Raw genomic sequence first — 22,456 nt, 5'->3', positions numbered from 1 at the left:
AGCAGCTGCATTTTGCACCAACTGCAGTTTTCGGGTCATAGACAAGGGAAGGCCCACATAGAGCAAGTTTGTTGTTGTTGTTGTTGTTAGGTGCGAAGTCGTGTCCGACCCATCGCAACCCCATGGACAATGATCCTTCAGGCCTTCCTATCCTCCACCATTCCCCGGAGTCCATTTAAGTTTGCACCTACTGCTTCAGTGACTCCATCCAGCCACCTCATTCTCTGTCGTCCCCTTCTTTTGCCCTCAATCGCTCCCAGCATTAGGCTCTTCTCCAGGGAGTCCTTCCTTCTCATGAAGTGGCCAAAGTATTTGAGTTTCATCTTCAGGATCTGGCCTTCTAAAGAGCAGTCAGGGCTGATCTCCTCTAGGATTGACTGGTTTGTTCACCTTGCAGTCCAAGGGACTCGCAAGAGTCTTCTCCAGCTCCAGAGTTCAAAAGCTTCAATTTTTTGACGCTCGGCCTTCCTTATGGTCCAATCAGTGATTCCATGTTCAGTTCTCACTGTTGCTTCTTGACCTGCATATAAGTTTCTCAAGAGACAAATAAGATGCTCTGGTATTCCCATCTCTTTAAGAACTTGCCACAATTTGATGTGCTCCACACAATCAAAGGCTTTAGCATAGTCAATGAAGCAGAAGTAGATGTTCTTCTGGAACTCCCTAGCTTTCTCCATGAGCAAGTTACAGAAGTCTAATCTGGAAGTGACTGCTGCATGGATCACCATTGCCAAGTATTCTGGGGACAGGTAGGGCACTTGGCACAGGTGGTAAAATGTGACTTAGGCTACCTTAGTGATCTGAGCCTCCATAGATATGGAGGCAGCAAAGATTACCCCCAATTTCCTGGCTGCAGGCACAGCCGTAAACTGTACCCCATCCAGGCTGAAGAGGCACGCTTCCTGATCCTGCCCCCTTCAATCCAGCCATAGGACCTCCTTTTTCAATAAAATTATTTTATTCTTTTAAGAGGCCTGTCCTTCATCCTTTGCATATTTACTGTGCCCACAAAAGCATGGTTTGTCAGTATCAGTCCACCAATCCATTAAATCATCTTCCTGATTAAGCTGGTCTTTCAGATCTTTATTACAGTCATAGATCAGCATAAGGAAAATTAATAAACAATCACAGTCTGATTTAAAAAAAATTATTTTTTAAATGATGCACAGAAATATTCTGTAATGTGATTCCTACTATTTCTGTCAGATAATGTTTTTGATGATTTACTGAGAGCTTGCTTATAACAATAAATATTACACATTATTACACATTTAGATAGGAAGGGTGCATAGATATGCTTTCTTAGTAGCTTTCACTCAGTAACGGAAACCTTTTCTGCTGGGTATTATCTTTAAACCGCCCGTGGCGCCGCGGGCGCCACGGACTAAATAATTTGTTAAGGGGCCTTGAGGTGGGCTTTGTCCGTGATGAGGAAGGGTCCGGATTGGACCCTTCCTCACGACAGACAATCGGAGGGACCAATCGGCAGGCGCGAAGCGCCTGCCGATTGGTCCCTCCGATTCCCAGCCCCAGCAACTGCGAGCCGCGTGCAGCGCGGCTCGCAGTTGCTCCCGGCCTGACGCGGCGAGAGGCGCTTTGTGCCTCTCGCCGCATCAGCCCGCCGCCGCCAAAAGAAGCCTGCCGCCGCCGCTGCCGAGGACGACCAAGCCACGCAAAGTGCGGCTGCCGGGGGTTCCCTGCCTGGTGGCCTGACGCGGCGAGAGGCGCGAAGCGCCTCTCGCCGCGTCAGCCTGCCGCCGCCGAAAGAAGCCTGCCACCGAGGACGACCAAGCGGCCGAACAGATCGCCGCCGACAACAGTGAGTGCCTAGCGCCTGCTGCATTTTCCTGCAGCGGGCTTGGTTACTAGTTTTTATATAATTGGTATAAAAATAGTTACAATTAACACAGTGATTCATAATCCTGGCCCTTTGCCTCACAATGACCTTCATATAATCACTTAGTTGGAAGGCGCCACATAGGACATTTAGTCCAACCCCCTGCTCAATGCAGGATCAACCAAAAGCATCCAGGATAAGTAGCTGTCCAGCCACTGCTTAACTACCATTGAGGGGGAGCTCACCACCTCCTTAGGCAGCCAATTTCACCGCTGAACTACTCTGACTGAGAATTTTTTCTCCCGATATCTAGCCAGTACCATTCTATACATAGTTTAAAGCCACTAGGGTGGATCCTATCCTCTGCTGCCAACAGGAACCTTTCCCTGCTCTCCTCTAAGTGACAATCTTTCAAATACTTAAAGAGAGCAATCATGTTCCCTGTCAACCTCCTCTTCTCCAGGCTGAATGTTCCCAAATCCCTCAGCCTTTCCTCATTGAGCTTGGTTCCTCATTGCTCTCCTCTGCCCTGTCTCAATTTTGCCCATGTCCTTTTTGAGTCTATTTTGAAAGACAGAAAGTCAAATTAAAAGTGGGTGGGAAAGAGGTTTGTTCCAGGCACAAATCATGTGCCTCCGACAGATCAGTTCATTCCTTTCTTTTAGTTGCTTCTTCATTTTAGGTAAGGATCCCAAACAGCCCTGCTTGACTTGACCTGAGCTAAGTGTTGGCCATGGTCAGTGCTTGGATGAGAGATCATCAAGGAAGAGTTGAGTTGCTACGTAGAGGAAGGCCCTGACAAATCACTTCTGCTCATCTCGTGCCTGGAACGCCCCATGAATGGGGTTGCCATGAGTCAGTTCTGACTCAACAGCACCTTCTTTTTTATCATCTCTGGTTGTATTAATAACTTCAGCCAGAAATGTATCTTTTTCAGCTGCCACATTATCTATGAACAGTCTTCTGGTCTGGTAATCAGGTTTCTTCTATTGTTTACTTTCAGAAAGCCTCCCTAATCCAACTGTTCTAGATAGCATATTGTACTGCACCCTTTTTCATTCTTTTGTCTAGGTATGTCACCCCAATTGTTAATTGCCCTGGGCTTTGCTGCAAGAAGAAGACAGAAATATGTTACATAAAGAAATCAAATAAAAAAGGGAAAGGCTGCTCGCTAGGAGGCACACGGAGCCACTCAAATACCTTACTGTAACTGAGGAAATGGTGGTTTGTAGCTTCCAAACACATAGTTAAGCCCAGTATTTGTTAATGTTCATTCACGGGCACTCAGAAGAGCGAGACTGGGAGAGCAAAAGGATTGTAACAGTAGGCATAACTAATGACTGGAAACTGCCATGATGACCAGCTCTTCATGGCTCCAAGTGCCGCATAGTAAGCTTTTAAGCAGCTGCTGTTTATTTTCTGTTTACGTGAGTTCACCCAACCTAATTATACCTCTGAAGCTGACTCCCAAATCCAATTCCATTGAAACATATTGGCTTTCTTGAAGTTTGCCTTGGAACATTTCCAAAACCTGAACATCTATAGCTTTGGAGGAGGGGAGAGAGGAAAGGCCTGCTTATATAAGTGGGTTTACAGTGCAATCCTGAACTCAGTTATATCCTTCTAAACCCACTGAAGTCTACAGGTTTCTAGAAAGAAGAAACTCTAGTCAGGACTGCACTATTAATCTGGTTGGCAAGGGATTAAGTTTCTGTTGTAGTTCCAGCTAGTGAATTTAATTTTTAATTGAATTTTAATAGGATATATATTTATTATATTGCTCTGTGTCTCTGAGAAGGGGGGATTAACAATTTCAGTTGAACAAATAGTCCTCTGAGTGTTTGCATCTGGTGTTCAGGAGCAGTTGAAGTAGTTAATAACTGCTTGGAATTCTGTGTTAGTAGATCCTCAGAGCTTTGAGGACCACACATTATAGATTTTACTCTACAAGTATTCTGTTTATTGTCCTGTATAGTTATTAATTTGCAAGGAACTGCTATTGATTTTGAAAGGGATTTTCAGAAATGAAAGAATGCGTTTAAGTTATGAAGCAAAAACTTCTCATTGGTCCCATCTCTGTTGTTGAAATATACTGTTCACAAATTATGGTGAACAAATGTACAATGTACCTTTGATTTTTGTTGATTAGTGTGTTGTTTTCAGTTCCCATTCAATTCATACACTACTCAATGACTGTTTCCACACTGGTGAGATAGTTTGGATTTGCCTTTTTAAAGAACTGACTTTTTGTCCATTTCTGCATTAAAACCTTTCCCGGCACAGACTCGAATTGCCTTCTCTTATTGCATTGCATTCCAGGTTACAGCAATTTCATTTTTCAAGGCAGAATCTAATTTGGGACTGCCCAATGGAGAAGTGCTTTCGTTTGGGTTTTTTTCTTCCGTCTGCCATTTTGAGTTGTTTGAGCATGCCCTTCCTGATTGCCATTATTCCTCCCCCTTCCTCCTTTCATCCCAAAAATCTGACTTTATTTTTTTAATGGGTGCCTTACAATACTGTCTCTAACTATTAAAAAAATAGCGGCAACCTCATTCATTGAGTTGCAGCAGCGTTGTAACATGATAATTGATTTTTTTTTCTAAAATCACACCAAGTATATTTCGGAGGAAGGGGAAAAGCAATTTAGGGCACAGAATGGTGGAATTAATCAAAATACAATAATAATAATAAGTTGTAAGCTGGCACCATTTTGCAAAAAAACCAACAACCTTTTGGGAAAGGGGGAAGGCATGATGGAAGGTTGCCTCCTTCCAACTCAGATGTGGAAAACATATGCTGAATTTCAGCCTGAGAAATAAGGGAGGAAGGGCCAAATGTGAAAACCCAAGTGCCGACCTGCAGCATCCCAAACAAATTCAAAGCAAGTGTAAAATAAGATATGACTCAGGTGTGGAAAAGTGTGATTCAGATCTCACATTTATCCAGGGGCTGGTATACTGCTTCATTTCTAAAGCGAACATGACTTGACTCTTTCTTATAAACAGATCTATGCACATATGCGTAGGATGTGCGTGCATTTACAATGCTTGTAAACTTGGTTATTCACATTGTTTTGCATTTTAAAGCTCATTGATGGTAGTATAAAAAAAGCATAAGATTTAGTGAAATCTCTTACCTGTGGAAGAAAGTTTAGATCAGGGTTTCTCAACCAGGGTTTCGTGAAACCCTGGGGTTTCTTGACAGCCCCGCAGGCTGTCAAGAATAAAATAAAATTAAAATTTTATTTATTTATTTGGATTTTTATGCTGGCCATTCTTTACAGCTCTGGGAGGTTTACATGGAACATTATGTAATTTTACATGGAACATTATAATAATCTATAACATACAAGTTTCAATACACCATCACAACAACCAAGTAACAATTTATAACACAACATAAAGAACAACAACACTGGGGAGATCAAATTTGTTCAGTCATGGAATGGCGTCTGAGGGGGGGCCCAGCAGATGTTCTCAGTCGGTCGCCCTCAAGCAAATGCCTGGTGGAAGACCTCCCTTTTGCAGGCCCTGCAGAATTGTGGAAGTTCGGGCAGGGCTCTGATCTCTTCAGGGAGCTCGTTCCACCAGGTGGGGGCCAGGGCCGAAAAGGCTCTGGGCCTTATTGAGGTCCGCCGTGCTTCTTTGGGATAGAGTAAATTAATGTTTAATATAATTTTTAAAGTTGTTAAACATTTATTGGGTGATATGACCATTAACAGTCATGTTGACTTGCCACCAGCTATTCTTCCCAACAATATTCTGTATGATCATACCATTTCTCAGGTTTCTCAAAGTCTGAAGAATATTTCAGGGTTTCTCAACGGTAAAAAAAGTGAGAAAGGCTGATCTAGATGGTGCTTGTGAAGACAGATGGTGTCAGTGAAGACAGTGAAGACAGCCTGTGTCAAGATGCCAGTATGCGTGCGCCATTACAAGCTCCATAAGTGACTTGGAATATGGGTTCATGTTACAAATGCTAAATCAGACTTGTGTAAGCCCTTAGGTGGATTTGACACTGTGTGAACTAGCTATGCCAGCATGAAGAAGTGAGGATGGTCCTGGGAACCAGCTGTCATTGCACAGGAGTTACAGCATCACTAACAAATGTGCTCTTGCTATACAAGCTTAAATCTGTCAAGATTGCCTCTGACTTCCAGAAACAAATTTGTGAATGGCTGTGGCCTTTGCTCAGTTTATGAAAATATAGTCTAAAACCCCCAAAACAAAACCAAGGAGGAATCAAATATTTGACCAAAAGAAAACAGTGAGTTAGTGAAGTATATTGGCTAGAGTGTCCGACGAGGACTGAGAAGACCTGCATTTAATTCCCCACAGCTATGCAGCTCAGTTGAATGACTTTGGGCCAACCACTCCCTCTCAGCCTAACCCGCCTCACAAGGTCATTATGAGTATACCGTGGAGGATGCCATCTAAGCTGCCTTAAGTTCCTTGGTGGAAGCTTGGTGGAGGAAAACGAGACAGCTATTTTCATTCACGCTGACATAGTCATGTGTATTCTACAACAGGGGTAGTCAACCTGTGGTCCTCCAGATGTTCATGGACTACAATTCCCATGAGCCCCTGCCAGCAAATGCTGGCAAATGCTGGCAGGGGCTCATGGGAATTGTAGTCCATGAACATCTGGAGGACCACAGGTTGACTACCCCTGGTCTACAACATTCTACTTCACTAGTCACCACCATGGGATTTCTGAACACTGAGAGGAGAATATGTTGACCATCTGTGGCATAATAAATGATGGCAAAGTGGGAGTGGATTTTTGTCTCATTGGTATGTTTTAACAACGTGCATTTCTCGCTATACATCACCCACATCAGGCTATATAGCCTAAAGAAACCACAAATGCCTTTTCTCCAAAGGAAATTCCACAGACTGGGAGCAAAGTTTCACTAAACCTGGTAAAATCAGGTTCTAGCTACAGAAAGATACCTCCAAAGAGATATTAGATTCCCACAATCCTAGTCCTGTTTGACAGCTCACTGGGTGTCCCATCCTATTGATTGCATTGATATATACTGTATAATAGGCCTTCAGTCTCAGATAGAATGGCAAACTATAAATAACTAAATGAGCAGTAAATGAATAAATGAATCATGAGAGAGTGAGTGAGTTGCAGGTAGATGAAACATGTCCCTAAGTTCTTTGGGCCCACTTAATGCTTGTGGGATTCAGGGAAGGAATCCCTGTCAGTCATAGCAACATCTGTTCTGCTCACAAACTGTCAGATAGCTCCAGGAAAGTCAGGTGACTTCAGCTCTGCTTCTGTCTGGAGCATCCGACTTTATCTGTCTTTATAGGAAACTGAACGTTCAAAAGCTGCATGACTGAAGGCTGATTATTGCAGATCTGCCACATATGGATGATGAGGAACAGTCATGAAAAACATAGCAAATGTCCTTTCTGGTCAGGCTTCTAGGGGAATTATAAAAAAAATAACAACAACCTCTAGTCTTAAATCTGCTTGTGTAAATCATTTTATACTGGATTGCACAAGATCTTTTAAAGTGGCAGATTGACCTCAACAACTGTCGCTGGGTTCTGATGGCACAAGATCAGCCAGAGTCAGCATGCCTTGTCAGAGATGGCATTTAATCGGAATGGCTTTCATCACACTGTGTACAAAGTGCTCACATACAAAAAAGAAGCTATTTTGGCCAGTCTTGCCTCGGTGACCGTTCTGGCCAAGCCAAAGGCTGATAAAGCAGCTGCTGCATGTTTATGCAGGAGCAGACTCTTTCATATGACAGGAAATCAGCTCAGATGAGCCATTGGGTCTCTTTCCTCATCCCCCAGTGCGACAAAGAGCAAAGCTCCACATTATGACTGCTGGGAAACGCTGATGTCTCCTTAGTGTCTTCTGCAGCAAAGGCATAAAGTACAAAAGCATAAAGTACAACTCTGTAGTTTCTTGCAGCCATATGCAATATTGCCAAAAGAACATGGAATTGCATATTTGAGCATATTCATTCCATGCTGTGCTTGCCTCTTCCATTTCTCTTTTCTTTCCTTTTGTCAAAACTAATACAAAAACCAACAAAGGGTTGTGGAGCACTATGGTGACATTAATAAAGAAGCAGAGAGTGGATGCTTACACACAGGTATGATGCTAAATTAAGTGTTGTAATAATAAGGGAGATGATCTACTTGCAGCATTTTGTTTTCTCAAGAACGTCTTTGGGTGCCTCTTCATTCCTTTCAAAGAAAAAAGGCTAAGGCCTCATCTAAACTGGGTGGCAATGTGTGCAAAGCACTTGTGCTTGATAGGCTTCAAACCTTAATTAATGTATTAGCAGAACCAAAAGGTAATGAAACCAAGACTGACATATAACAAGCTGACAAATAGGAATGTGGTCTAATTTTCATACAAGGTGCATTCCATCTCCAAAACCTGCTCTTATCTGAAGTATTGTGATTACATATTGAATATGGAAAAATAAATTAAAGGTTTGTAGGTATGTCAATATTTGTTAGGTAGAATAGCCAGCATATTGTTTGGTGTGCTTAGTGACTATCTAGTGTATTAAATGGATAGAAAACTAGGAAGAAATGAGAAGGAGCTGAATACCACATTCCCTAAATTGTTGCAACATTGTGAATCATTTCCAAAGAATTCAGTGCTAGGCAGAATCTAAATGGCTTTCTACATCCCATTTCCAATAAAGATAATTCAGGGAAAGGTTTCAATAAATCAAATATATTATGATGCCACTTTCTCAGGAGCACCATCTACTTGCAGCATTTTGTTTTCTCAAGAACATTTTTGGGTGCCTCTTCATTCCTTTCAAAGAAAAATAAAGCATCTAAACTGGGTTGCAATGTTTACAAAGCATTTACGCATTAGGTTGCATGCCAGAGATCTGTAGCCCTTGAGGATATCATGCCGGTGAGCAGATAAAGCAAGCATAGCTGCTTTGCATGGATAGAAAGCACCCCTGTTTAAATGACATCTTGGGAGAATGGCAAGCCGTATGGGAAAGTCCCTTTGCCTCAACCATGTCATATTTAAATCAAGGCTTAGGCAGCAGAATTGAGGGGAATTGAGATGGTAACATCCTGAGGTGGTAGACTGGACTGTAAGTACGGGGTGGGCTAGAATCTCTTCCATATGCTGGTTTTCTATTTAAAGGCTACAAAATTAGGGAGGAGGATTTCAAAACGGTCTATCCTCTATTTGCAGATTGAACTGCAGTCCTCTTTATCACCTCAGAATTCTAAGGCTTCATTTGGCTACATGACATTTGGCCCACATCATAGGAGGAGGAAGGAGGAAGAAATGTCAGTTTTCAAGTAGCACGAAACAATCCTTTTAGGATTCCAGAACCACAAAGAGAAAAATCAGCCCAGTGAACACCTTTTGCTCTAAAATGAAATGGTGGTGAAAATCCTAGAGAGGGTAGCAGCATACCTTTAAAATTAGGCCTGATTCTGGCATCATATCCCGACGTCCTTCCCATCAGTTTATCCAGGAAATCTGAAGGGGACATGAGTTTAGGAGCGGATCGGGCTGCTGCTCCAGTTTCTTTGGAAGCGGCGAGGCTGAGCCAAAAAGGAAGAGAGCAAGCAGAGATTTAATTAGTAACCTTCCTTCTCTCATTGAAATTGTATCTTTTGCCCCATGTTGTGAGGGTCTGGGATCAGAACTCATTTCAGCAAGCACACTGTTCCCATTATAAGCTGTGACAAATACCTCTGTGGATTCTTAATGAAGCTAGTCTCTGCTAATTTGTTTGCTCAGCCCAAACATTCCTGAACACTGAATCCCAACTGCTACCCAAGATCAAGCAAGATAATGGGGTGGGGGGGGGGAAACCCTCTGCTAATTTAGGAACAGACCTGTAGGCTAACTTAAAATCAGAAACATGAACTTTAGCATTGTACTTTAGCTCAGAAACACACTTGAAGATTAGCCATGTTTTATTAAGGAGCATCAATTACATGGCAAACAGTGGAAGAGAGTCGGCAGCATGTTGACATTTTCATTTTCTAAGAGTGTACATGGTGTGTGAGCTCCCTCAACTTCCATTTGTTTTAATAGATTTCACAAGTCTAAATTTCCTGCACAGTATGGTGAAGCATCAAGGGCCTGTGATTTCTCACATCCACTTTAGTCCATATTTGTTACAAAAATTGGTCTGCCATGCTGGGGATCTTAGCTCAAGCAGTCAGGCTCTCTGTCCAAATATACTACAAGCAACAGGGTCCTGTTTAATGTTGTCATTTGTCCTTCTAACAACTTCTAGGTTAAATGAAGTGTGTGCTAGACAATTAAAGATAGTCATGCCTATTGAGATCAATGGGTTGGATCCAGACTAAATGTTCCATTAGCAGAAGGGAACTTTCTGGCCTGCCTCCTCCCACTGTAGCCCACTGAATCCTGCAAAGTGCTACTCCTGAGGGGCAGGGGACCCTGAGGAATTATATGAGGGCTGGCAGTTGGAAGGGATAATTGGTGGAAATTGTCATTTAATCTGGATCCAGCCCAATGGACATAAATTGCTTATGAAATGTCAACAGGATGTCATTGAGATGTGTTTTCTCTCGATTAGGGTCATGAAGGTTAGTCCAGCAGCTCTGATAAAATAAATCAGGAGGAGCTAATGGTGTAAGTGGAGTTACATCCTTCTAAGCCCATTGACATAGAATGGTCTAACGCGGCTTAGGATGGGATTGTAAATGACAGATATCTGAATCTGGGAGAACTTCAAGCCATACACACTCTCCTTAAAGTTGTCCTGTTGAAAAAAGTGGCTTTATTTCTGAGTAAGATTGTGTGAAAAGTTGCTGAGCTACATTTTTGTCCTGTTGCATCACTGAATACGATTATGGTGAAGTTAAAAAGGAGAGGAGAATGATATGAGCTTGGGAATGTGAAGGTATAAAATAAGTAAATCAATCAATAGATTGGTGCTGTGACAATGAGACTTGTGTTTTCTTTTCTTGCTATTGGAACATGAGTCTGGGAAGGGGATTTTAAGCATGTATGGGCAAGGTGATATAAACCAGATTTCATGGGGCTTGTGCAAATAATTCACTCTGTTTGGGAAAATATGTATGGTTTTATGAAACTTGCAGGTGATTTTGCAGATAACCAACACAAGATCCTTTCAGTGGAGTCCTACAAAATTTGTCTTTGCCTACTATGATGATGAATTATACCTTCTTAGGGCACAGTGTTATATCTTTCAGGGAAGGGAAATTCTAGCACAGCTGTGTCACTTGCCCTTGGGCTGCATAGAGAAATCATTCAGCTAACTTGTATGGCTACCCTGGTTGGTTGGGATGACCTTATCAGGCTGTAAAAAGCTAGTATGATTAGCAGTAGATGGTAAATCACAAAGCTCAGTTCACATTCATGTTTCCATTCTGGGAATCTCAGTGGTAAATTTGAGCCAGGAGAAACAGCCTGTTGCTCAGGAATGGTATATAATACTAAACATTAAACATGAAAAATATAAACACCATTCAGTGTTAACTGACTTGTGCAAGGGGAAGCTAGTGTGGAGTTGCTTGGCAAGTGGGTCCCAAAAAGCAGAGCAAATTTAGATGTAGATTCCACTTCAAAAAAGTGTGAGTATGACTATCTGATAGTATAAATGCGTTACTGTAATTCATGGTAATAGCTGGTTCTAGTACTTACATATTTTTGTCCAAGGATACTAAAAAGTACTACTGGAGCTACTACCAATGGCCACAGTATTTCTTTCTATGCAGAATGGATCTCTATCTTTTGTATCAAGTTGCAGCTGACTGACAGCACCTGCTCTTGGGGTTTTCAAGGCATGAGACATTCAGAGGTGGTTTGCCACTGGCTGCCTCTGTGGAGCAACTCTGGCCTTCCTTGCTGGTCTCTCAACCAAATACTGACCAGGGATAACCCTGCTTAAGCTTCTAAGATCTGAAGATCAGGCTAGCCTGGGCTATTCAGGTCAGTGCTATAGCTCTGTAGTGGGTTGTACGCTTCGGCTGCCAAAGTGGCTGTTCCAGCCCAAAGCAGCCAGCACCGTGGCGCAGCGCTGGCTGCTTCATGCTGGAATGGCCGCTTTGGCATCCGAAGCGTACAACCCTACTCTGTACTTCATACACATAGGTTTGTTTGTTACTTGCCCATCCAATGTCTTTGCTCTCTCCCATCTAATCCAATGTTTAGTCATAGGACTCTATTAGACACTTTTCCTGTTTAATAAAGCAAACATAATGTATGAGTACTATGAGTTGTAAATAACAGAAAATGGATAATTAGTGAGCACAGAATCCACACAAAGAATACCCAGTGGGTAGTCATAATTTTGGAGTACTCGATCTGCAATGACAGTCCCTTAACCTTCCCAAGTAGTGTCTTTGACCTCCGGGCAGTTATTAATGGAATAATTTCCTGCAAATTATGTTGACTTCACTGAATTCATTCTCTACCCCCTCCTTTAAATTTGTTTATGTATTGTTTCAGCAGTAAAGATATTATTCTGGCTGTGCAAGGTAGAAATGACCAGAAATGATTTGGAATATAAAATCAGGATTGTATTTACCAGCATTGTTCCTTCACAGAATGTGCCTCCAGCTAGGGATGAGTTCCCATATTGTTTATTTAAAGAAATACATGCACACATGCACACACACATAGAAAGAGCATGCATTCTACCAAATAATGCTTGTTTACAAGATCCATTTCTGCAAATGGCATAAGAAATAGGTTTTATGGACTTCACATATGAACCTTGATTTCTTGTACACACACAACATCCCTCTGTTGGTAAAGGCTATCCTTTCCTATTCCTGTCCTTTCCTATTCACATCAGTATAAGGGAAAGCCACCCCTCAAGGGACTTTGTGGGAAACTTTCCTTCCTTGAAGTAAAAAAAAGAAAAGCCATTGGAAATGCTGTGCGCACAATGGAGTAAACAAGATGCCCAAGACTGCAGAAATATTCATTAGGATAACATCTCTGAAATGTACCTCAGCCATGGTTGCGCAGTTCATATAGAATCAGAAGTTCGGTATTCACGGCATTTATCAAGGTAAGAACAACTGTCCCAAATGGAGAACTGTTTAGAATAAAATTATGAGCTATATTAAAGTTGTGTGCATGCATGCGTAGTGTGGGCTGTGTACATGACGCACATCTCTGCAAATGAATAGGGAAGGATCTATATTAGAGTGGTCTGTGATTATCCATTATCCATCTCAGGATATTTTCCCTAGAGCAATCTGGAGGAAATAGGCTGTGGTTGCTTTAAAAATTGGTATCATTGCTTTGCAAGCTCAGGAGAAAATGGGAAGAGAGGAAATCAATACTGGGATATAAATCTGCATTCCAAAAGAGGTTCTGTATGGAAATGAGCCGGGAGGGGGAAAAAATTCAATTAAACAGCAAATGAGTTGGTGCCCATAGAATCCTGCCAGTTCAGCAGAGAGGTGCCAGAAAATGCAATATACTGATTTCTTCTCATTAACCATAGGCTATAGGGAAAGATGCAATAAAATATCTGTTTTTTAAAAACCCAAGAAGATGTATAAATGCATGTTAAAAATCACTATGGTTTTCTTTATTAAAAAGTTAAGAGATGAAGGGCAAGGAAGAATTCTAACTTCTAACTGGTATTAGTGTCTCCTGAGCTGGGGCAACTGTTGAGGCCCAAGGTTTCTGGTAGGGCCCACTGTGGCTAGCACTCCCTGCCCACTCATACATTAGCTGCACACACTATCTGGTGCCACTGGGGAAAGGGCTGCAGAATAGGCAGAGCTAGGAATATGGACAGTGGGAGGATTTTTGAGATGAAGGGGAATGACACACAAGGGTGGGCGGGAGGAAAGGTGTGGCTGGGGGTGGGGGGTGGAGTCATGAGGACTTTCTGTCCAGGGCCCCCCAAAACCTGGAACCACATACTCTGGCACATAAGGGGGAAATAGTTGTTAGGCAGATCCAAACGGTTTAACATCTGTTTTCTTTCTAATAACTATGATTATTATCTTTACACCGCCCATGGCGCCGCGGGCGCCACTGACTAAATAAAAGGGTAAGGCGTTCTGGGGCAGGATGTGTCCGGGATGAGGAAGGGTCCGGATTGGACCCTTCCTCCGGACAGACAATCGGAGGGACCAATCGGCAGGCGCGCAGTGCCTGCCGATTGGTCTCTCCGATTCCCAGCCCCAGCAACGGCTCGCAGTTGCTCCTTTGCCGCCGGCCTGACGCATCGGAGGCGCAAAGCGCCTCCGACGCGTCAGGCCGGCCGCAAGGGAGCCCCCAGTAGCCGCGTGGAGCGCGGCTGCCGGGGGCTCCCTGCCCAGTGGCCTGACGCCAGAGAGAGACAACGACGAGGGAGCCCCCGAGGGAGCCCCCGGCAGTCGCGTGGAGCGCGGCTGCCGGGGGCTCCCTGCCTGCTGGCCAGACGCAGCCACCAGAGAGACATGCGACGAGGGAGCCGAAGACGACAGACCGCTGTCCGAGGGAGCCCCCGCCATCACAACGCCGACCTGGAAGAATGTACGTACCTAGCGCCCGCTGTATTACTCATACAGCGGGCTTGATTACTAGTAAACACAATAATTTATATACCTATTCATAAGAGATGGACATTTATTATTTATTGCTACATTTTTATTCCCTCACTTTCTTCAAGGATCTCAGGGCATTATACATGATTCCCCTCCACATTTTATCCTTACACTTCCCATGGGGCAGTCCAGGCTGTGAACCAAACTGCATGTTACCTTTTACCCCTGGAGCATGATAGTTGCAGGTTCCTCAGATGGTAACTCCATTTAGAAGCACCACAGGGGAGGAGACGCTTCTACCTCATCTCCCAATATCGTTCCCCAGACCCAAAATGGCCCCTTGGTGGTCACTTGCCATTCTGGGGGACTCCACATACCAGCATTCAGTGCATGTGCCTGCCAAGGCTGTTTCAGGTTTAAAAAGGCATGTGGAAGAGGGTAGGCAGAACCCCCCTCCCTCACACATTGAGCCTCTGTGGCACTTTTGAACTGAGTTGCCATGGTGATCACTGTGAACTGTAACATCTAATATGGACCTGGGAATATGTGACTGGCCCACCCAGTTACTTTGAGGTTGGGATGAATGGGTCATCTAACTTATAGGGAAAGATTCCAGTGGGCTGCTAACCCAGATCCAAGCCTCATTACTTTTTAAAATAATCTCAGTGGCCACAATAATCAGTATCGGTGAAACTCCCCTGTTGCTTCCCCCCAATACCACCACTGGTTGGTGATGGTGTGGCTGGAGGCAATTGGAAAGGCAATGTTAATCACTGGGTGCGCCAGAGCGGAGTGGCCCCCGAGTTCCAGCTTGTATCACTGTAGGTGTTGTTCAGTTTGGTTTTCTGTAAGGCCATTTGAACTTTATTTATGTACTAAAACATTTATATCCTGCCTTTCTTCTTGTTGCAAGATGGCTTACAATGATAGTTAAAACATCCCCAGCTAAAACCAAGGATACGAAGCAAGCACCAAATCCCAGCACCCACCCCACTTAAAAGATGGCTGCTGTTCAAATCCCCACAGAAACCTTGGCAAACAGGCAGGTCTTGCAGCACCTCTTGGAGATCTCCAGGGAGGAGACCCTGCTCACCACTTCATTTCATAGAGCTGGAAGCATGATGGAAAAGGCCTGGGCTCTCGTTGATGCCAGACAGACTGCCTTAAGTGAGGGGGATAGCCAACAAATGGCTGCCTGATGACTGTAGTTGGTGCACATACACATATGGAAGGAGGTGGTCCTTCAGTTAGGTAGGTCCCAAGCCAGGAAGGTCTCAAAAGGCCATCACCAACTCCTTGAACTCAGAAACAGACTGACAGCCAGTATAGCTGTTTCAAAATAGGCAATTTGTTCTCATAGAGGCTAGCCCCTGACAACAGCTGGAGTCCTTCATTCAGGACCAATTGTAGTTTCTGGGTTGTCTTCAAGGGTAGCCCCACACAGAGTTCAGCCATAAGGTTACGGAAGCATGAATCAACATAGCCAGATAATAGCTGAGTCTAGATCATAAGAAAATGGGTGTATCAGATGCAGCTGATAGGTATTCCTGGTCACCATGCTAATCTGCTTTTCAAACAGCAAGGCAAAATGCAAGTGGACCACCAAGCTCTTAACCTGTTCTGAAAAAGCCTACATCACTCCATCTAGGACAAGTGGATCCAGTCCCTCTAGAATATCAGCCCTCCCGACCAGCATTACTCTGTCTTTTCTGGATTCAAGTTTAGTTTGTTCTGCCTTAACTACCTGACCACAACCTCAAAGCACCAGTTCAGAACCAAGATGGATGCATTTGGAATCTCTGATAATGAAATGTAGAGCTGGGTGTGATCTGCATATCGATGCTACTCAGCTTCAAAGCTCTAAACAATCTCATTCAGTGGCCTCATATATGAAGGTAAGTCAAAAAGTATTGCTACTAGGGTTCTAGTTCATACATACACAGGTTTATTCCTAACAAAATGTATTGTAACATGTCTCTGCAATCAGTGGATGACTGTAGCTGTTCTCTCAGTCATAAAGTTGTCTTAGTCTCATTAGGGTAAAAATTGCCTTGATGAGAAAAAGGTTAGGAACGTTGTATCAAGGAATCCCCCCCCAAAAAACAATGCTCCTGCTCATTCTTTGAGGATAGCAAGGACTGTACTATGACAAATTGGGAAACCTTACCCCATCTTGACCTTTTAGACTCCTTTTTGTTCCCAAAACTCAAAGAACATTTAAAAGGAACAAGATTTTAATTCCTTGAGGATGCCAAAACTGTCCTTTTTTTAATGGTGTAAAGCGTGCAGAATTCTTTGGGGAAGGGTTTGAGAGGGGAAATATCGCCCTAGGAAGTGTGTACACCTAAGTGGAGGATATGCCAAGGAACAATAGCTTCACATTTTGATATTTTTGTTTAGTAAAAATGATTCTGTAGAAATATTTCTTGATACCCTCGTATATAAAGAGCATGAGTGAGAGAGTAGAATTCTGTGGCACCCCACACAAATCAATTCCATACAGCTGATTCTGCACCTCTACTGGAGATTCTGTGTCCCAACAGACAGAAAAAACTACTGAAACTACTGAAGTGCTGTGTTCCGACACTAACTCCATATTCAAACTGATAGATAAGAATGGACGGGTCAACTGAACCAAAGGCCAACAGTATCTAAAAGGAAGATTGGCCCCTGTCCAATTTTAAACAAAGATCATCTACCAGTGCCACTAGAGCCATATCAATACCAAACCTAGGCTTGAAACTAGACTGCAATGGGTCAAAATCAGATTTGTCCCTCAGGAAACCCTGGAGTTCGCTGCCACCACACATTCTATCACCTCCCCTAGAAAAAGTAAATTGGAGAATGGCCTGTAGTTGGTCTTTTGAAGAGATGCCTAGTACGTGCCTCCTTTGAAGGCCTAGGGAAAAACCCCTCAATCAGGGAGTAATGGGTGAGTTTTACTAGGCCCAATACCTTTTCCAGGCAAGATTTTAAAAACCATAATGGATGTGGTCAAGAATAAAAATGGTGGCTCTCACGCTCCCTGGATCCTGTCAGCATCCATAGGCAAGATCAAACTAAAAATCTGTGGATTTATGAAGAACTAGCAGTGCAGTCCCAGAGATGCTTTCCAAGGAATAAACCCCACTGAGTAGACTTGAGACGGATTCTGAGTATATGGGCCTAGGGACTGTATTGTAGCTATCTACTTAATTCAGTGCTGGCATAAATATACAGGTCAGGTGATAAAATGTTTTCCTTCTCACTCCTCCTTTCTCTGTGCAAATGAGTGCTTATGCAAAAAACACAGGGGAGCTGTTCTATTTGCACTTTACAGATTGGATTTCCTGTATCTGTATGCATTTGATCATGCAATGGACAAAGCTAAGAAAGATGAAATGAATTATGTTCAAATTTATCAGGGCAATGTGAAAGCTTTAGAATAAAGCATAAGGAATGACAAAGGAGAGTCATTTACAAATATTATAGAAGAAACTAAAATCCCACCTACATGAAAAAGGTCCATATACAGTGCCACTAGCTGAAAGAACATGTTAATTGCTGCCAACAGTCAGTGAACCTGCTCAGAAATTACAGTCTTTTATGTTCATTTAAGAGAGGGTGATAACAGCAGATTCGCTGTGGATGTGATGCATTTCATATTGCCATCATTCTTTTTGTGATATCTCACCACGACTAATTAACCCAGGAATCATTGTAGTAAAAACTGCAAGATGTGGGAAAGCAACTTTGCAGAAGCTTCGAAAGTCTCTGTCTGGTCAATGCCTGGGTAAGAGACCTCCTGGGAGTTCCATAGTGGAAAAAAAAAAAGGGGGGGGGAGTGAAATCTAAGAAGGTGGGAGTGAAATGGAGTGCAAACCAAAAGATCACGTCTATTTATTACATTTATTTAGAAATTTATATCCCACCTTTCCATTCCAAGAACACACTGCTATGATGGATAAACAGATATAGGACTGTGAAGAGTTAATTATTCATGGAAACAGAGTGCCCTGAGTGATAGGCTACTCCAAGGAATCTGATTGGTTAATATCAGATGAGCAGAGAAAGGCTTGAAAACTGAATGCTGAGGAGAAATTTGGTCTGATTTCAGCCCTAGCTGAGAAGAATCGAGTACTGAAAGTTTCTGAATTCAATTCTGATTGAGAGCAGTTTTCCACAGATGGTTTACTGAAGAGGTTGGCAAGAAAAAGTTGTTAGTTAGATGAATACTACCATTTGGACCAAGGGAGATAGATTTTCTAGTGAGATAAGAATTTCCCTACCCAGTCAAAATAGGGAGATAGCTCTGAATAGTGGAGAGATCCTTGGTCTGTCGTAGTTGGGATGCTCTTGTGAAATCTTAAGACTCCTTTGGGTAGGAAAAAGCAGGGTACAACCCCCTCCCCAAGCTCTTCTTCTTAAGAGTCAGTTAAAACTCAGGAAGAATCATAGAATCATAGCGTTGGAAGGGGCCATACAGGCCATCTAGTCCAACCCCCTGCTCAACACAGGATCAGCCCAAAGCATCCTAAAGCATCCAAGAAAAGTCTGTATCCAACCTTTGCTTGAAGATTGCTAGTGAGGGGGAGCTCACCAACTCCTTAGACAGCCTATTCCACTGCTGAATTACTCTGACTGTGACAATTTTTTTCCTGATATCTAGCCTATAGCGTTGTACTTGTAGTTTAAACCCATTACTGTGTTTCCTTTCCTCTGCAGCCATCGGAAACAGCATCCTGCCCTCCTCCAAGTGACAACCTTCCAAATACTTAAAGAGGGCTATCATGTCCCCGCTCAACCTCCTTTTCTTTAGGCTGAACATTCCCAAGTCCCTCAACCTATCTTCATAGGGCTTGGTCCCTTGGCCCCAGATCATCTTCGTCACTTTCCTCTGTACCCTTTCAGTTTTATCCACGTTCTTCTTGAAGTGAGGCCTCCAGAACTGTACACAGTACTCCAGATGTGGTCTGACCAGTGCCGTATACAATGGGACTATGACATCTTGTGATTTTGATGTGATGCCCCTGTTGATACAGCCCAAAATGGCATTTGCCTTTTTTACCGCTGCATCACACTGCCTGCTCATGTTTAGTTTACAATCCACAAGTACCCCAAGGTCTCGTTCACACACTTTGTTACCTAGAAGGGTATCCCCCATCTAGTAGGCATGCTTTTCATTTTTCTGACCCAGATGCAGAACTTTACACTTATCTTTATTAAATTGCATCTTGTTCTCATTTGCCCATTTTTCCAGATCTTGTTGAGCTCTGTCTCTATCTTCTGGAGTATTTGCCAGTCCTCCCAATTTGGTGTCATCTGCAAACTTGATGAGTAGTCCCTCCACCCCCTCATCTAGATCATTAATAAATATGTTAAAAAGTACCGGGCCGAGCACCGAGCCCTGAGGTACCCCGTTACTCACCTCTCTCCAGTCTGATGAAACACCACTGACAACAACTCTTTGAGTGCGGTTCTCTAACCAATTCCCTATCCACCTAACTATCTGAAAATCCAGATTGCAGTCCTTCAACTTATCCATCAGAACATCACGGGGAACCCTGTCAAAAGCTTTACTAAAATCCAAGTAAACGACATCAACCGAATTTCCACGATCCAGCAAACCTGTTACTTGGTCGAAAAAGGAAACCAGGTTGGTCTGGCAGGACCTGTTGGAGACAAATCCATGCTGACTTCCTTGGATCACCAAATTGTCCTCCAGATGTTTGCAGATCGCTCCCTTTAATATCTGCTCCATTATCTTGCCCACAACAGAGGTCAGACTCACTGGTCTGTAGTTTCCCGGGTCATCCTTCCTCCCTTTTTTGAAGATCGGAATAACGTTTGCTCTCTTCCAGTCCTCTGGGACATCTCCAGTCCTTAAAGAGGTACCGAAGATGATGGACAAGGGCTGTGCAAGTTCTCTGGATAGTTCTTTGAGCACTCTCGGGTGTATTTCATCCGGCCCAGGGGATTTGAACTCATCCAGTGCAGCTAAATGCCTCTCTACAACCTCTCTATCCATGTTAACCTGCCACCCAGACACTATCCGTTGGCTACTGCCATCTCTAGATGTGCCTAAACCCTTTGATCTGTGGGAAAAAACAGATGTAAAATAGGCACTAAGCCTTTCTGCTCTCTCTGCATCTTCCGTTAGAGTTTGTCCATCCGTACCCAACAGTGGGCCTATTGCCTCCTTTACTTTTCGTTTGCTCCTCACATAACTGAAAAATCTTTTCTTGTTACAATGGGCTTCCCTGGCCAATCTTAGCTCACTCTCAGCTTTGGCCTTTCTGATTGATCTACAGTGCCTAGTAACCTGTAGATACTCTTCTTTAGAGCTCTGTCCTTCCCTCCATTTTCTGAACATTTTCCTTTTCTTTCTTAGTCCCTCTTGAAGTTCACTGTTCATCCAAATAGGCTTCTTAGAGCTCCTGCAGTGTTTTCGTCTTTCTGGGATAGTCATTGAGTGAGCATGCAATAGCTCCTGTTTGAGTAGCGCCCACCCTTCACATGCTCCCTTCCCTTCCAGCATTCTCGTCCATGGTATGACACTGAAATATCAACAACCTCAGATATGCAGATGATACCACTCTAATGGCAGAAAGTGAAGAGGAACTAAAGAGCCTGTTGATGCGGGTGAAGGAGGAGAGTGCAAAAGTTGGCTTGAAACTCAACATCAAGAAAACCAAGATCATGGCATCCAGCCCTCTCAATTCCTGGCAAATAGATGAGGAAGACATGGAGATAGTGACATATTTTATTTTCCTGGGCTCCAAGATCCCTGCAGATGGGGATTGCAGCAAAGAAATTAAAAGACGCTTGCTCCTGGGGAGGAAAGCTATGGCAAATCTAGACAGCATCCTAAAAAGCAGAGACATCATCCTGCCCACAAAAGTGCATTTAGTCAAGGCTCTGGTATTCCCAGTTGCAATGTATGGCTGCGAAAGTTGGACCATAAGGAAGGCCGAGCGTCAAAGAATTGAGGCTTTTGAACTCTGGTGCTGGAGAAGACTCTTGCGAGTCCCTTGGACTGCAAGGCGAACAAACCGGTCAGTCCTAGAGGAGATCAGCCCTGACTGCTCTTTAGAAGGCCAGATACTGAAGATGAAACTCAAATACTTTGGCCACTTCATGAGAAGGAAGGACTCCCTGGAGAAGAGCCTAATGCTGGGAGCGATCGAGGGCAAAAGAAGAAGGGGACGATAGAGAATGAGGTGGATGGATGGAACACTGAAGCAGTTGGTACAAACTTAAAAACAACACTGGTGTCTTCAGAGAAGGAATGAGGGTATTGGATAGCATCTCCCATCCTTCTGGAAACCAAGAGTCAGTGAATACTCAAAGAAAGTTTGGGAGTTTGGGAAACTCTGAAACAAAAGCCTCCCATCATAAAGATTTTAACTCACTATCTGTACACTGCCCGTGGCGCCACGGGCGCCACGGACTAAATAAAAGGGTAAGGGGTTCTGTGGCGGGATGTGTCCGTGATGAGGAAGGGTCCGAATTGGACCTTTCCTCTGGACAGAGAATCGGAGGGACCAATCGGCAGGTGCGAATCGGCAGGCTTTGCGCCTCTTGCCGCGTCAGGCCGCTGCCCAAGGAAGCCCCTGGCAGTCGCGCAGATTGGTCCCTCTGATTCCCAGCCCCAGCAACTGCGAGCCGCGTGCACCGCGCCTCGCAGTTTCTCCCGGCCTGACGTGGCGAGAGGCGCTTTGCGCCTCTCGCTGTGTCTGGCCGCCGCCTGAGGGAACCCCCCGCAGGCACGCGGAGCCCTGGAAGGACTCGCCAAGGCAAATGGAAGGCCGCTTTAGAGCGACAGGAGACTCTCCGTCCCGTCTGCGCAGCCATCTCCGCCGCCGAGAGGGGACTCTCCCTTCCGTCTCTGCCGCCATTTTAAATATTCTGCTCTTCAATGCCGGCTGCCAAGGACCGCTCGCCCTGCCCTCCCCCCCCTCCGGCAGCTAAGCTCGCTAAGCCCCTGGTTGGCCTTGCCGAGGCGCTGGCCCACTTCGACGCCATCGCTGAGGAGCTGTCGGGCTCCGCGCGACTGCCGGGGGCTCCCTCGGGTGGCGTCCTGGCATCAGGTCACCGCCAACGATAGAGCAGGACTCCAGCTGCTCGC

The 22,456-nt window shown here is 44.1% G+C and overlaps 1 protein-coding gene across 2 annotated transcripts in view; it reads right to left on the bottom strand.

Annotated features, from left to right (window-relative positions):
• GLRA1 (glycine receptor alpha 1) overlaps positions 1-22,456 on the bottom strand; it is a 164,423-nt gene that overhangs the window by 107,953 nt on the left and 34,014 nt on the right. For both annotated transcript variants that reach the window (XM_077326506.1, XM_077326507.1), the window contains exon 2: positions 9,266-9,396. In XM_077326506.1, coding sequence (XP_077182621.1) covers positions 9,266-9,396 — 131 coding nt within the window. The remainder of the gene's footprint in view (positions 1-9,265; positions 9,397-22,456) is intronic.

Source organism: Paroedura picta, chromosome 3 (assembly GCF_049243985.1).
Source record: "Paroedura picta isolate Pp20150507F chromosome 3, Ppicta_v3.0, whole genome shotgun sequence".
In the NCBI taxonomy this organism is placed as follows: Eukaryota; Metazoa; Chordata; class Lepidosauria; order Squamata; family Gekkonidae; genus Paroedura; species Paroedura picta.
Note: the sequence above shows the minus strand (reverse complement) of the source record. Positions and strands in the feature narration are given on the sequence as shown.